Source organism: Cydia amplana, chromosome 14 (assembly GCF_948474715.1).
Source record: "Cydia amplana chromosome 14, ilCydAmpl1.1, whole genome shotgun sequence".
Taxonomy (NCBI): domain Eukaryota; kingdom Metazoa; phylum Arthropoda; class Insecta; order Lepidoptera; family Tortricidae; genus Cydia; species Cydia amplana.
This window is the reverse complement of record NC_086082.1, coordinates 14712358-14727252: the sequence shown is the minus strand read 5'-3', so window position 1 is coordinate 14727252 and position 14895 is coordinate 14712358. Positions and strand designations below refer to the sequence as shown.

General features: G+C 38.2%; 2 protein-coding genes across 4 annotated transcripts in view; one reads left to right on the top strand and one right to left on the bottom strand.

Annotated features, from left to right (window-relative positions):
* LOC134654215 (uncharacterized) overlaps window positions 1-14895 on the bottom strand; it is a 189546-nt gene that overhangs the window by 88091 nt on the left and 86560 nt on the right. The gene's annotated exons all lie outside the window — the stretch shown is intronic.
* On the top strand, window positions 2111-3429 carry LOC134654168 (mitochondrial import receptor subunit TOM40 homolog). Its single transcript, XM_063509615.1, has one exon. It carries the CDS (start codon window positions 2266-2268, stop codon window positions 3226-3228), a length of 963 nt encoding a protein of 320 aa, XP_063365685.1. The 5' UTR covers window positions 2111-2265; the 3' UTR covers window positions 3229-3429.

Sequence of the window (14895 nt, the reverse complement as noted above, 5' to 3'; positions counted from 1 at the left end):
TTCGGTGATCTCGGAAACGGCTCTAACGATTTCGATGAAATTTGGTATGTGGAGGTTTTCGGGGGCGAAAAATCGATCTAGCTAGGTCTTATCTCTGGGAAAACGCTCATTTTTGAGTTTTTATGTTTTCCGAGCAAAGCTCGGTCTCCCAGATATCTTACTTTTATTTAACTTTCAATCTCTATGAGATTGTATGTAAGTACCCTGCTAGCTTTGTTTCGAGGCCGATAAACATGAACAGCGATTTGGAAAAAGGGTTGGTCCCCTGGGTGACGTTACGATATACAGCAGACAGGAACGTAGACAGATTTAAATAACTTCGGGTTGGGCCATGAAAACATCTCTGATAAAGTAAAACGAGGCAAGTTTGCAATTCACCACATTCTCAACTACCTATGAACATATTTTATAATAATGGTTGCACAAAAAATAAATTTTGTTAATGGTTAAAAAACTACTAGTACCTATGGAACTTTAATCTGTCAGTTAAATTACTGAGAGTTATATCTAAAGGTACGTTCGGATGTCAACTGCAGCTACGTTCATGTTGCTGTGGCCGCTGTATCTGTCAGTTTCCTTGATAAAATAAGTGATGCAATGAACGTCATAATCGCGGCAGTAGAGTTTGTGCGGAAAGAGTTGAAGACTCGTGGAATGTATGGGGCCCAATCATAGAAGGTAGGATCCTAATAGAAGTGGTATACGCGTGCCTCCGTGAGGGACAAAACATAGGCAATGCGACACTATGATTGGTCGAATTTATTTGTTTCCCACCATAATCTATACTAATTTATGGTGGCGAAAAAAAAAGTGAGACTGTGACAAGGACAAATAATAATAGCGCTTTCGCTGCTACTCCTACTGAAAGATACATAAGACTATCCCGTTCGGTCATTTCCCCCCACCCCTCATGCCCGATCCAGTTAAAAATGTTAAAATACTAGATTCATGGGCCCAATACATTCCACGATTCTTCTCTTTCCGCACAGACTCTATAATAATCAACACTCTATGCGACACTATGTGGCATACAGAGTGTCATTAGTAAGTTCTCTGAACTAATTACAATATAAAGAGGTGCTAAAACGGATAAAGATGGTATCAATGTTTAGGCAGTCTTAGTCTCATTGTTCTGTTCTAATTTGCATATTAGTAACGTGTACCTACACAATAATTTGGAAATACATATTTATTTATATACTCGTTAAATATTGCAGAATTGTATTTTTTTTTTCTATTAGGTATTGGATTGGTGGGGATTATATATTATAGTGATGATGACAACGCTCAGAGAAACAATAATACCTATAGAGGTGAAAGGGGGAGGGGGATATGGTCGAGCGAGATGGTCTTATAGAACTTTCAGTAGGTGTAGCAGAGAAAGGACTGTTATTGTTTATCCTTGTCTCACTTTTCATTTCTGCTTACTTCCAAAGAGCCACGTTGGGCAACAATGAACCCGACTAAATTACGGAGGTTGTTTTTGGTATGTTGTCAGGAATATTAAAACGTGTTTTTAATTTCGTCGCATTGCGCATGTTCTGTCCCTCACCGTACGCATGTGGTAACTCTATAGTATACCTACCTACTTACTTTGAGGTCTTTACGATAAACAAAAAATTGCTTTTATGTCGTCAGTCAAATCTAATTTGTGTGTCCCTATCCGTCATTTTTACGTTTGTGTTCGTTAGAAAGAGACACAATCGAACAGAGGTTTGCAAAGTTTTATGAGTAAGGTGGTAGTCTGTTTTTAGTACTTTGTCGCAGTAAAGTTTATTACTTCAGCAGTTAAAGTGATAAGGTAGTAAAATCGACAGCGATGTGCAAGTCTCACAGGAATTATACCTCCAAGGTGTAAAATTGTAAATGGACTAGACGAGCGTTGCTTACATGTGAACACACCTTTAGAATATTTGTACCTTTAAACGCGGCACAAAGTTAATCCAGCTTTAGATTCGCGAGTGACATCGAACCTTAAGGTATACCTAAATTAAAATAATTAAATGATCTCTAAAATTATTGAATAAAAAATATAATCCTTTGGTTTAACTGATGCAAAGGCAAGTCTATTGTAACGTAATCAACTAATCACGCGTAACACGTAAATAAACGACAAGAAATAGGAATAGCGCATAGAGATATAAATACTCCTTGCACCGGACGACTGGCCGCCGCGACGCATCGCCAGTTAAAAATACCGACAGACAGGTCAATGACGTTCAACCTGTTATCGCACAAATAAAACATCAAAATCAACCAAATAAAATGGACATCAATGAACAAACATTCAAGGATGAATTCAGCAAGTTCATCTCCAGTCTACAGAAACTCCTGCCCAAGAAAAAAGACTTCATCACCATCGAACCGTTGAAGCCGAAAGTGATAAGACTCGCGGACGTCCACAATGAAGCTAAGAGTGTCTTCCCAAAGTGCTTCATCGGTACCAAGCTCGTCATCATGAGAGAAATCCTGGACAGAGTCAAGCTCCTCCAACAGTATAACTACGGAAGATGCAAGGAATCATACAAGTGTTACGACCTTTTTATCCACAAAGAAATGGAGCCTAAATCGCCTCAAGAAGGATTGTTAGTCGACTGGACCGGCTCTGCGACAGCTACGTACAACGAAAGCTTCGACGGGTACGATATGCGTCTGATCTCCAAAATAAAAGACTTAATCTCATCAGAAAACGAGATCACGCTTGAGAAATGTGGCGAGAAAACAGTCGCGTCTGTATCCTGTACTATGAAAGACGTGGACCCGAATACAGCACAGCTGATGGCTCATTGGATGTATCAAATAGTGCCTGAGTTAACTGTTGGGACTGAACTTGGCATCCAACCGATGGTCTATCCTCCATTGCCGACAGTTTCAATCAGTGCGAGGTACGAAAAACCTTCATTTACGCTTTCTGGCACGCTCAGCCGTTTAGGCTTCCAAGGATGCTTATTCAAGCAAATGGATTCAAATCTCCGGATAGCCACAATAGTGAACGAGGGTCCCAAAGGGCCAGCAACTGTAGGTATCGCTCTGTCTAAGAAGTACCTTAATGGGAGCTACTTGAAGATATTCGTGGACTCTCAGCGTTGCGGTGGCTTCACAGTTCAAAAAGACGTGCTGTTCCATGACCCTCCAAATGAGTTAAGAGTGGTAAGCCTAGTCGCAAGCGTGCTTCTAGACCGACAAAGAAGAGTACGCCTCGGCTTTGGGTTCAACCTCGACTTCTAATAACCCAGTGTGTTTTTTCTAGCATTATTTATTTGTATATAAGTATACATATATTTTAACTATCAATTTATTGTGCGGTGTTTGGTGAGCTTAAATTTACTAACACGAAGACTTAGAAATGTTGATAAATCTCATATCGTGTTTTTACATGCATTAAAATGTTATTTCTAGAATTAAAATCAATAAAAATAGTGTTCGTCATATTACTTACTTAATTTCAGTTCCTTTCTAAAAAGAACCTGGTAATTTTGACAGGAATAAAGTAACTTTATAGTGTAATCCAGAATTAAGAAGAGTAGGTAGTAAACAAACAGTACCCGTACCATGAGTCACTGACATAGACGCTAACATCTACGTAACTTACTTTCTATACATCTCGCTCGCACTAATTATGCGAATACAAGCGAGATGCATAGAATAGTATTTTATACAATCGTGATATAATGGAGAGCTTTTCAGTCGAGTACCGTGTTTAGGCAACGAAGCTTGCTGAGTCTTCAATTACGAGAAAGTAAGTTACGATCTTTATTGCGTTTATGTCAATGCCAAACTGGTGGTAGCAACACTTTTACTGTGCCTATAAACTTTTTTAAATATTCTTTTGCATTACTTATTTACTTAACATAAATTCAAACATTACTAAAGTTTACTTAAATACCATTGGATGTAAAAAAATAATCATGAAAACCGGTTTATTTATTTCTTAGCAGCAATTCTTCTAAAACTGGAATACCCAATGAAAAGTATACAACTGGTTACAGTCGACGTCAAATATATGTTTACATTTTTCGCCTTATTTATTACAAAGGAGTGAGATGCAAAAGTGTAAACATATCTTTGACGTCAACTGTACAATTGAAGGGATGTTTACAAAAACAACATAACTGACTACACTGGTTGACACCTGGAACGATTAACAATGTTCTTAAAAAAGTGTCAACCGCTCTAAGCAGTTAGGTATGTTGTTTTAGTAAACATCCCTTCAATTATTTCAATTTAGTGTCTTGCCCATTGTTATTAATCGAAGCTTTACATATAGGGCCTGCTCGGAAACAGAAGAGTCGTGGAATGTATTGGGCCCCATACATTCCACAACTCTTTTCGCACAGACTCCACACACATCCCATTCAGTAAATATGTAGGTATGAAACTTGTATAAGACGATCTTCTTCGCTGAGTGTACTAATGGTTCGATTCGGACTTTGTTGTTGATTTTTGACCGAGTACTTGGGTTTGTATGCTTGCTGAGGCTATATGGCGATAGTGCCGCCCACGACAGAATGACTGTCTATCTCTCTCTCTCTCTCTCTCTCTCTCATCCAAGCTATGTATCCCACATGGGGTCTGTTATATCGCTAATTAACTTGGTGTAATTAATTAATACGACCAGATAATATTCGATATGCAACGCTTTGTTTTAGAACACAAGAACAGAACATGCCATTGACAGATGCTGTCCATAATGGCGGGAGACTGCTCCTGAGTTGCCAGCTATATACAACAGGGTCAGCTTTCCGTGTCTTTCGCTTCCATTTTGCCCTATCCTCCACGTCAACAAACACACAACACACAACAATGACTGTCTATAATATACCTATTTTATAAATAGTTCATTAGAGTTCCCAACGTAGAAAATGCATTGAAATTTTGTCGCACACTACCTAACGTCGTAACATGTAAACTCTAAAATCACACGACATTAAGTAAGATTCCTAGTATAATTTCACACCCATTCCCGAAACCCATTGACTCTCGCCACAATGCCGACCTCGTCACCATAACTGTTTCGACAGATAATTCTAGGCATTAGACCTAGTTTCAGTACTAGGAATTGCCGTTGAACATGAATTTAGATAGCTAAATTTGCAGTGCTGACGTCAACCTGTAGGTCACTAAATATAATTGTTATCGCATTTTGTTTACAAGCGAGAAATGACTAAAATAATTATTTTCTTATCTAATTATTTTGCTTGCATAGCGTACCTAAAGTATGTCATTCAATAGAACTTGCTAACTATGTAAACGAAAGTTACTAGTAATTTGACATTCAGTTTCAATTTTAGTATGGCGGTTTGTTTACATAGTTAGCAAGTTCTATTGAATGACACTTTACGTAGTTATAATCAGTATCAAAAGTAGCGGATCAGACTACGCGTCAAAAGTGTAGACACTGTCTACATTCTTTAAAAGCATAACAAAACAGTGCATTACGATACAGGTGCGAAAAGTAGGAAATTCGCGGTAAAATGGCGATAAATTGAAACACGGCCGAAGGGAGTGTTTTAAATCGACACGAGTTGCGAATTACCTTTTCGCACGTGTATTGTACAATGTTTTATAGTACATATGGCCCTTTAAGTTTTCGACATAGGCACGTATTGTGCTAGGTACCGCACTGGGGCGGTAGTTACCACCATAGTAGCACCATGTTCATCAGCAGGTTTTACTTTTTTCTGTGACAATTACATTTCTTGCACCATTTTTGAGAAAAGCACTATGTATATGACTTGACTGGAAGGCTACTTGCTGGCTTCGGATTCAATTAAATGGACTTCCAAGGTCGTCCGTTTAAAACGAATCCTCAGCCAGCAATTAGCTACTTCCGAACCTCGACAATAATGTACTATTGCCGCACTGGTGGAAGGAATCCCGCCTTGACGGACAGAGAAAGGCGAACTCTAGATATTTACCAGTATTTGAAAAAATACTCCAGGGTAGCAAACTTTTACCTCGTTGTTTCATCCGCTACTTTCTATTAAATCCAGAACAAGTTTGGTATCAAAAAATATACTGCTTTTATGTATGCTTACGTAAACATAATTGTATACCCTAGTTACGTCCTCGACTGCAACGTTATTTATGGAGAGACTAACTTCACAGCGATACGAGTTTGCCGGCCAAGAGATAAAAGAGTAACTTTGAACGCGTGTTCAATTTTGCAAAGCATACCGCCACAGACGTAAAACGGTCAGATGCCGTGAGTTTAGAGAAATAAGTAAGCGCTATGCGCGCCAATCACCACGGAGATCGTCAAGGTCGTATCAAAATTACTTCAAACCCAAGACAAATTATCAAATTAGAATCGACCTCTGGGTCTTTTAATCTGGTAGAGTTTTTTTCCCGGGTGTCTTTAACATACAAATCCTTTGGGGGAAGTGCAGCCAAGAAATATATAGAGACTTTAAGGTACCTAACTCTAGATTTGCTAGTAAGGGGAAAATGGTTCAGTCACGGTTGAAGGGCTCTTATCTTTTATTTACGGTTGTACCTAATATATAGGTGTAGGCGAACTTGCATTTGACGCACTGATGACGTTTTCATTTCAAACACGACATCTTTAACGACGTGTTAAATAATTAAAGCCAAATGTGCATTTGTCTGTGACGGACACATGACAACAAACGACAAATTTGAAAGGTGACGTTACGATTCAGACTGCACCAGCATTACTGCTGCAGTATTGCAGCTAGGCAATACTGCTGCCAAATGTCAAAATCGATGTTTCTGCTCGAAATTTAGAAATATTCGGCAGCAATGCAGTCTGCAGGAATGTGGCGCACTCTGAATCCAAACGTCACCTTTAGGTGTCTATTCATTGTGCGGCATCTATTCAACGTATATCTGCGTATACTCGTTTGCGCGGGTTTTCGCTGGCTCTTTGTAGAGTGATTGTGTGACATAAAACGAGTAAACAAGTTAGTTAATCTGATGAAGTTCGTCAGGTGTCAGAGTTTGCTTTAAATTGGCAAAGAAATTTAAATTGGGTGTAGCTTGACAAGGTGACGTACATAAAGGTAATTTATAAAATGACGCTGGATTTAGTTCAGGTACTTTGTGAACAAGCTCCAAAAAACCTTTTATATACCGTAAAACGGGGTGAGTAGGTTTCGCGGGGAGCTAGGTGGGTTATGAATGGGGAGAGAAGGTTTGAGAGGGGGGTGAGAAGGGATTTTAAGGCTACTGCTACAAAAATAATATATTCCAATTTAAAATGGAGCTATAGTAATACGCATAATAAAAAAAAATCGATCCAACAATCTTCCAAAATCACCTTTGTATGAAAACCCCTCTCACCCCAAATCCGAGGCACTACGGGGTGAGGTGGGTTTTCCTCTTTATCGTCAAAGTTATGAAATGGAACCCAAAATAAAATAAAAACTAAAATACAAACGTCCGGAATACTTCAGTTTTCATATGTAAAAATAAAATGTTATCGAGGTTTGAATTTCAGTTTTGACCCTACTCACCCCATTTTACGGTACTTAGTTAGCATTTATAACTTAGCCTATAAAAAGTTAAGTCCATGGGCGACGGTGACCACTTCCCATCAGCCGGCTCGTCTGTTATGAGAGCATAACTACGTTTGTATAGAGAACTAAGCTTGCTGGGGACTCTTACACCTCTAAGGCCCACTTGTACCGTCCCACTAACCCGGGGTTAAGCGGTTAAACCGTTAACCTAGTGTCAAATGGTACTGGTAACCATGGTAACTCCAGGTTAGTGCAATGGTGCAAGTGGCGCTACAAGATTATTTCGCTAAAGTTTAGCTTTTCAGAGTCTTTATCTGGAGCTAAACTAAACCCGACAAATTTCAGTTCAGGAGATGTATTCAGCGAATATTCCAGTTCCAAAAGAGTTTTGTTTCTTGTCAGGATTGTTAGTACTTCTTTGTAAAGAGGACAGTGGACTGGCGAACTTTCTGAAAAACAGACGTTTTAATTAGAGTCTTAATAAACTAACTCTGCAGATGATATCTCATTAAAGTCAACAAAGGTAATTCTACCAATAAAATTGCAAAACACTTCAGTACGGATATGATGGTCGTTCTTGTCTACGTGACAGCGTGATAAAACGGTGTCCGTCACTTTCTTTCCCACGGTGTTAAACAGGCCATATTCGAGTTTCGACTTGTACAACTGTCAGATTTCGCGTCCACTTCAATTCAACAGTTGATTGAATCGCATGTTCATCAAGTGCGGATAATATCATTTGCTACAACCAATAATTCAACAATAATCAACTTTGTTTTATTACTACTTTAAGGTTTATAATGGTTTGGGTTGCTTGTCACCTAAATGTGGATTGCTAATAATGTCAAATTTTCACACAGGATTGTTCCGGTTCAACGGGAGTTCAACACGATACGTCAAACGTCGCTTGTCGAATACCCCTCATGGTAAACTAAACCCAACCATAGAGAAAAAAATACATAGAGTGCTCACTCCATACATCAGTCCAGACTATTAATTTCAGTGCCTACATCTAGCATCGAGTAGCGGAACTATCAGTACTGCTACTTGACAATAGATGTAGCACCGACCGGAAAGTCTTATCTCAACAGCATAAGACTTTCCGGTCGGTGGCGACATCTATTGTCACGTAGCAGTACTGATAGTTCCGCTACTCGATGCTAGATGCTAATAGTCTTTTTGGTATTAAAACTGATGTATGGAGTGAGCACTCTATGTATTTTTTTCTCTATGACCCAACTTAAGACGACAGTGGATGACGCCCCGAAACCGCCGTCCCATACCAACGTAGTCATTATTTTCGTCTCTGGATATTAACATTATTAAAAATATTTTGATACAGTTTGGTGTAGGTATATCAACCACAGCTATGTATGCTCCTTCGTTGATTTTATGACAAATTTTTAATTATTGTTCATCAATCCATTGCTCTTCAATCTCTTGATTGAATTTGTTTTTCGCTCTTAATTAAAAATGAAAACCGAAAAAATTCAAACGAAGAGGCATAAATAAATAAATAAAATAAAATCATTTTATTTCGGACATAGCTATGCTTACACATCAAATCATGTAAAAAAATATTTTCAATAATGTAAATAACCAGAGAGAAAAATGAGGACTACGTTTGTATGGATAAACGGCCGTCCTTTTTCCTCGTAAGTACCCACGTAGCCATACTAACGGTACAGAAAAGGGATCCTTATCTATATTTTAACCAGATATTGTAGGTATTTATGAGCTCAATAGCACCAAGGAAAAGCCTTTAATAAGCAAGTAACACGACACGTGAGCATTCCATCATTTTTTAATAACCCCGCATTAGGGGGTCGCAATGACCCCTCTGAGTGGAAACCCCTGTTCGCGCGTTCGAAATATTACCGGATTAAAAGCTACTTAAGAGAAACATATTCAGGGTTCCTTGGATTTTGCTCCAGTTTTATTCTACAATAAGTAAAGCAGTGTTTTAAAAGGTAAACGGAAATATAAGAAAACTAGTAATAACTAATAAAAATACATCTTATTCTTAATATAATATTTATATCTAAAATTACAAATTAAAATTATAAAAAAAAAAAAAGACAACGCTTCAAGTCGTTCCCGGCGCAAAGGTGCCCATGATGCTCGCAGCATTGCCACGCTGGATCACCAGGGACAGCCTTTGCACGAGGAACGACTCGGAGCGGGGGCCTTCCCCTTTCTGTCTGAGTCGACGTCCTAAGTCGCGTGTGAAGCGTTTCGCGTCGGCTCCCCAGCAACCCGCCGTTTCAACTGCGAAAGGGACGATTATGTAGGCAGGGGAGAGGGGATCATATTTACGAAGCTTCACATCCGCTTGTGTTTCCGCTGCCGCTCCGGCCACGCGTGAGGTACGGCTGACATGGGAGGCGGCGAAGGTGCTGACGCACGTAGCGTCCCATACCAAACACCGCCCCCTTTCCCAAGGTACCAAAGTCAGGCCATCAGGCCGTTTACCGTCGGTACGACTAAGACCTGGTGGCTCAAGTACCGATGGCACACCAGCTGATCTAAGGGCCCGCTGGATCGTATCGTTTAGGGCATGGTGGCGCGGATGCCTACCTGCACATCGGCGACAACTCAGTGCGTGATGACCGTCAGCACCCACCATGGAACCGCAGATGCATAAATGTGGTTGGCATACATCGCAGCCCAGGCGGAGAGCAACGGCCACGCGCAACGAGTTGCCGTCGAGTAAGGTACCCAATTGGGGCGAAGGCAATGCGTGGAGCCATGCCCCTGATTCTGGTTGTGATACTGCCAGAAGCCTCGCACGGTCTACACCCGCGGCACTCTCAATAAGGTTCTTATTCTTAGCTAATAATACCTAATGGTTATATTGTTTAGTTGCTTCATATTTTAATCATAAGTTACCCTGTAACTTAGGTATAGTCCAAAAAGAAATTGTAGATATCATTAAGGGCGCCACTTCCTACGTAACTTTCACATTTTTGACGTAAAATGCTTAAAAAACATGGCAACAATTTAAGTAGTATGTTTTTTTAAATTCTATTTTTTTTCTATTTTATGCCGCACTATACGTATGTGTTTATATCCTTTGTCTTTCTGGTACCATGTTGTACATTTTGATGCATTTGTCACCATCTTCTCTTCTGTTTTCTCCTCTTTATCCTCTCATCTGGAACAGATCCCTCAAAGGGATAAGTTCACCTTAAGTATGTGTTTTTGTACAATATAAAGAGTTTACTAATACTATTATCCATTCAATCTGTTCGTCCAAAATAACATATGACATATTCATTAAAACACTACTTATTGTATACAGTTCAATGAGGTAATCTTTACAAAAGAAGATATGTCGATCTCAAAACTATGCAACATTTTTTTTTATACTTTACTTGCCTTTAAAAATATCTGATAAAAAGGAAAACTATATGCGCTTAATAAAAAACAATCATCTACGCGGGTACTTGAGATAGGACACTACTATCTTCTTAGTTCTCTAGACGAATGATGGGTCGCAGTAAAGGTAATAAGCAGTATCTTGACTTCAGTATTCAAGCAATTATAGGAGGCAGTTAATAGGCGACAGCTACCTGAAATCTTGCTAGGTTTTGTGGAGGAGCTGGGTGCCTAGCCTAATACGTGTAAGATGTCCCCTAATATTTATTTATTTATCTTGGCTAGGCACCCTGGGGTGGGGTGTGGTAGTTAGAGTGGAGCTACCTCGTGTATTACGCAAAATAGGCACAATAGTTGTCGATTTGAGGAAAATGCCCATTAAAACTAACTAACTCAGTATTAGTGCAAATATATTTACTAATGTTTGCAAACCATTAAACCACTCAACCCAACTATAAATAGTTAAAAAGCACCCAACTACAGTCCATATTAACTTGAATATCTATCTTCGGCAGAGTGTAACTATTTTTTGAATTACATAGTTATGGCCAATACCTTTATACATAAATAAAAAACAGACAAAAATGAAAACTGCACATTGGTAAAAATATTTAATTACCTAAGTCCATTTAACACATTGGTAAATACCAATTACCAATGTGTTAAAGAGTTAATTAATTATTGAATTTGTAGGCCATAGATGTAGGACTGGACTATATTTGTGTGGTTTTTCGGTACTTTTAAAATTTGACTAAGAAATAAATAAAACGAATAAATATTATAGGACATTCTTACACAGATTAACTAAGTCCCACAGTAAGCTCAAGAAGGCTTGTGTTGTGGGTACTCAGACAACGATGTATATACTTATTATAAGAAAGAGTTAAGATACTGTACCTATGTACTGTGACTAAAGTCTCATATCGAGTCCGGAACCACCTGTTTACACAGCCTTTAAATCTCCGATATTAGGAACTTTCCTAGAAATCCTCAGGTTGAGCGCGATTTATTGGACAGAGTATGTCAGAGTCGACTTTCTGCTTTCATATGTCTTGTGCACATATCACGGTTTATTATCTAAAATAAACTTATTCCACGGTTTTATATTAATAACCACTATATACAAAAAAAAGAAGTAAAACGTGAAAACAGCAGTGTAATAATCTTATGGTAGATGTCGCTAGGTCCTAAGGCGCTCTATAAAGGATACGGTGGAAAAATTCGCTGTCAAGGGTTGGTCTCAGTAGCTCATTGGGTAGCGCAGCGGGGGGTGTCAATCTGAATCCCTAACAACGTTTGTCCTAAAGTCACTTACCCTAACTGGTTTGTCCTAATTGGCACATGCCCTAACGATCAATTGTCATAACGATTATTTTCCATAATGTAAGGTTCTGAAAAATGGTTAGGTTTTAGAACTTGCTGCCACAAAAGTGGGTTAGGTTAGGGTTAGAACTGCGACCCTCGCAAAAAAGAAAATATGCTTAATAACATTAGCATAAGTAATCAATAATTAGGGAAACCAAAATTAGGGTTTTTAGTGTTAGGACAACTGATCATTATGACAAACAATATTAGGGAATGCAAAGATAGGAGAAAAGACTTTAGGGATTCAGATCTAGATCCCGCAGCGGGCTGGTATCCCGGAGTCGTAAGTTCGAGTCTCATTCGAGAAGTGTCTCGTTATGTTACCTTAATTCCTTAATAAAAAGTTAAAAAGAAAGTATAAAAATTCGTAACAAAACATTTGATATTGATAGACAAACGTAGTTTAGTTTAAGAAGCGACAAATAACTCTAAAAAATCTTGTAAACGCCTCCTTTAATCCTCGTATTCCTAGACAGCTTCCAAATCACTATAAAATTATAGTGAACGCACCGAAAAAACCTCAAAGTCTATTCTGAAATACACGCAAAAATATACCTTGCTCATAATTCCCAAAGTTCAAAATTAACTGGCAAAACACTGCGCCAAGAGGCAAACATGGTTGCAGCCAGTATAAGAGCAAATCTTAATAAGGTATGAAAATGCCTCGTAAAGTACCGTTACCAAAAAAGGGTGAGCCAACAAATTCATAAAAGTGGATAGCGGTTATTGCCGTGAGGTAGCGTCGGCAGAACAGTCCTTATTTTTATGTTAGACGCTGACGGTACGGGGGAGTTTGTCATACTTTAGCCTGAATATGGGGCTTTGTGAGGAGGGCTAGCATGAGTGCTGAGAATGTTAAGATTGCTTAAGATGATATACTTAAGTTAAGTTTGACAATAAGATTGGGTAACACTGATTTAAACTTTCACGATTTTTACACAGTTTGACAATAACAATAAAACAAGGGTGTTTTATCACACTCAGAATTATTGTAACCTGGTAAAGACATTTCATCGTAGCTACATTGCTGGGTGCCTCGCCAAGATCAAAATCGTTGATAGAAAACGCCAATCAAAACGAATATAAACTGTGATCGGCAAAGTCGGTGCCACACCGCGGGATTCCAAGTAGAAATTTTATTATGGACGTACATGACTCAAATGCCGCGATCTTGTTCGAAAAAGAGTTTAAGTATTAAAATATTGAGTGTTATTTATTTATAAATAAAGTTTTAAGCATAGAATAAACGCATAAATTGTATCATTATTCATTAAAACATTGATATACTTTAAACGAGTAGGTATTGTTTCAATTTCCGGTATAAATTAATTTAATTTAATTTAATTTTAATTATCATTTATTTAAGGACCATCTGAGATCATTTTTTGTTAGTACTTACGACTATGACTTATAAAATATTGTTAGCATTATGCTCTATATACTATACAATGTCATTTTGTTACAAATGTTATGTTTTGTTGTGTATAAGTCATGCCTCTTATATTTACTAAGTATTATAATTACTTACTAACATCATTAAATTCCTACAGAAAGCTACCGTCTTAGATAAGTGGTAAGGCTGTAAGCATGCTAGGCCTGTTTTGGGAGGGTTGCCAACAACAGACCGTGTGTTATTGAACACTAGGAAACATCGAGGCTGATTTAAAATTGTCTTGCTTTGTACTTTGGCAACGTATAGATCGTCTTAGTAGTCCATTTTTGAGAATTTAAAAATAAGGACTCAAAATGGACTCCTAGGCCAAATAAACTAAAAATATTATCTAGTGTAGGTAGTGTTGAGGCTATGGTGAAACTCACCAAACTGATTGGCATCTTGGCTAGACAACCAGGTTCGCTCATCTTCAGCCATTTTCTGAAGGTGGCCTATCCAACGGAGTTTAATAGTCTCACAAAATAAATATGCAAAGTTGCGTATAAAATGGGGTCCTTTTGTATCACATATAGTTTTAAGTAATAACGTATGTATTGTTTGTCATATTATCATTAGACCTAAAACTGAAACCGTTCACTTTTCAGGATATTCTTAAGGTTATCCTATAGATAGAATAGGTTAGGTTTGTTTTATGGCAATTCTTACGTTACGCGTTTCTAAACCAAACAAACTATGACTGACGAAAATGCGGACAAACAATATATTTACGAGTATGGTTTAAAACTTTAAACAGTAGAGACCCGTATAAAATATATGTAATTACTGCTAAATCCGTAACTATTTTAGCATTGAAGTAGTTTTAAAATGGTAAAAGCAATGATATTGCAGATGTTATAAATGGCTGCGCTGTGCGCCATTGAAGCAAAGTGCACGAAACTGCCGCTGCCCTCAATAAACTAAGCCCCAGAAAAAAGAACAACAGACGAAAGCAGAAAACGAGAAACATTCTCAGAAAGGTCGCTTTGAGGTTAAGTTTTCATCATTCACTGTTTATTCTGTGTAAAAAATAAGTACGTAGAGTCTGTGCAGAAAGTGAAGAGTCGTGGAATGTATTGGGCCCCATACATTCCACGACTCTTTCACTTTCCACACAGACTATATTTATTTAGTCAAGAATATAAAATAATATGTGTCAATACAATTTAGCGATTCCTTACTGCTAAATATTGTATCGTGAAAATCAACCTCCCGCCGGTTTCATTGAAATTACAGCTTTAAGCC

What these genes read in the sequence shown, in the direction of transcription:
- LOC134654168 (XM_063509615.1), top strand. Translation starts at nt 2,266, where the DNA reads ATGGACATCAATGAACAAACATTCAAGGATGAATTCAGCAAGTTCATC.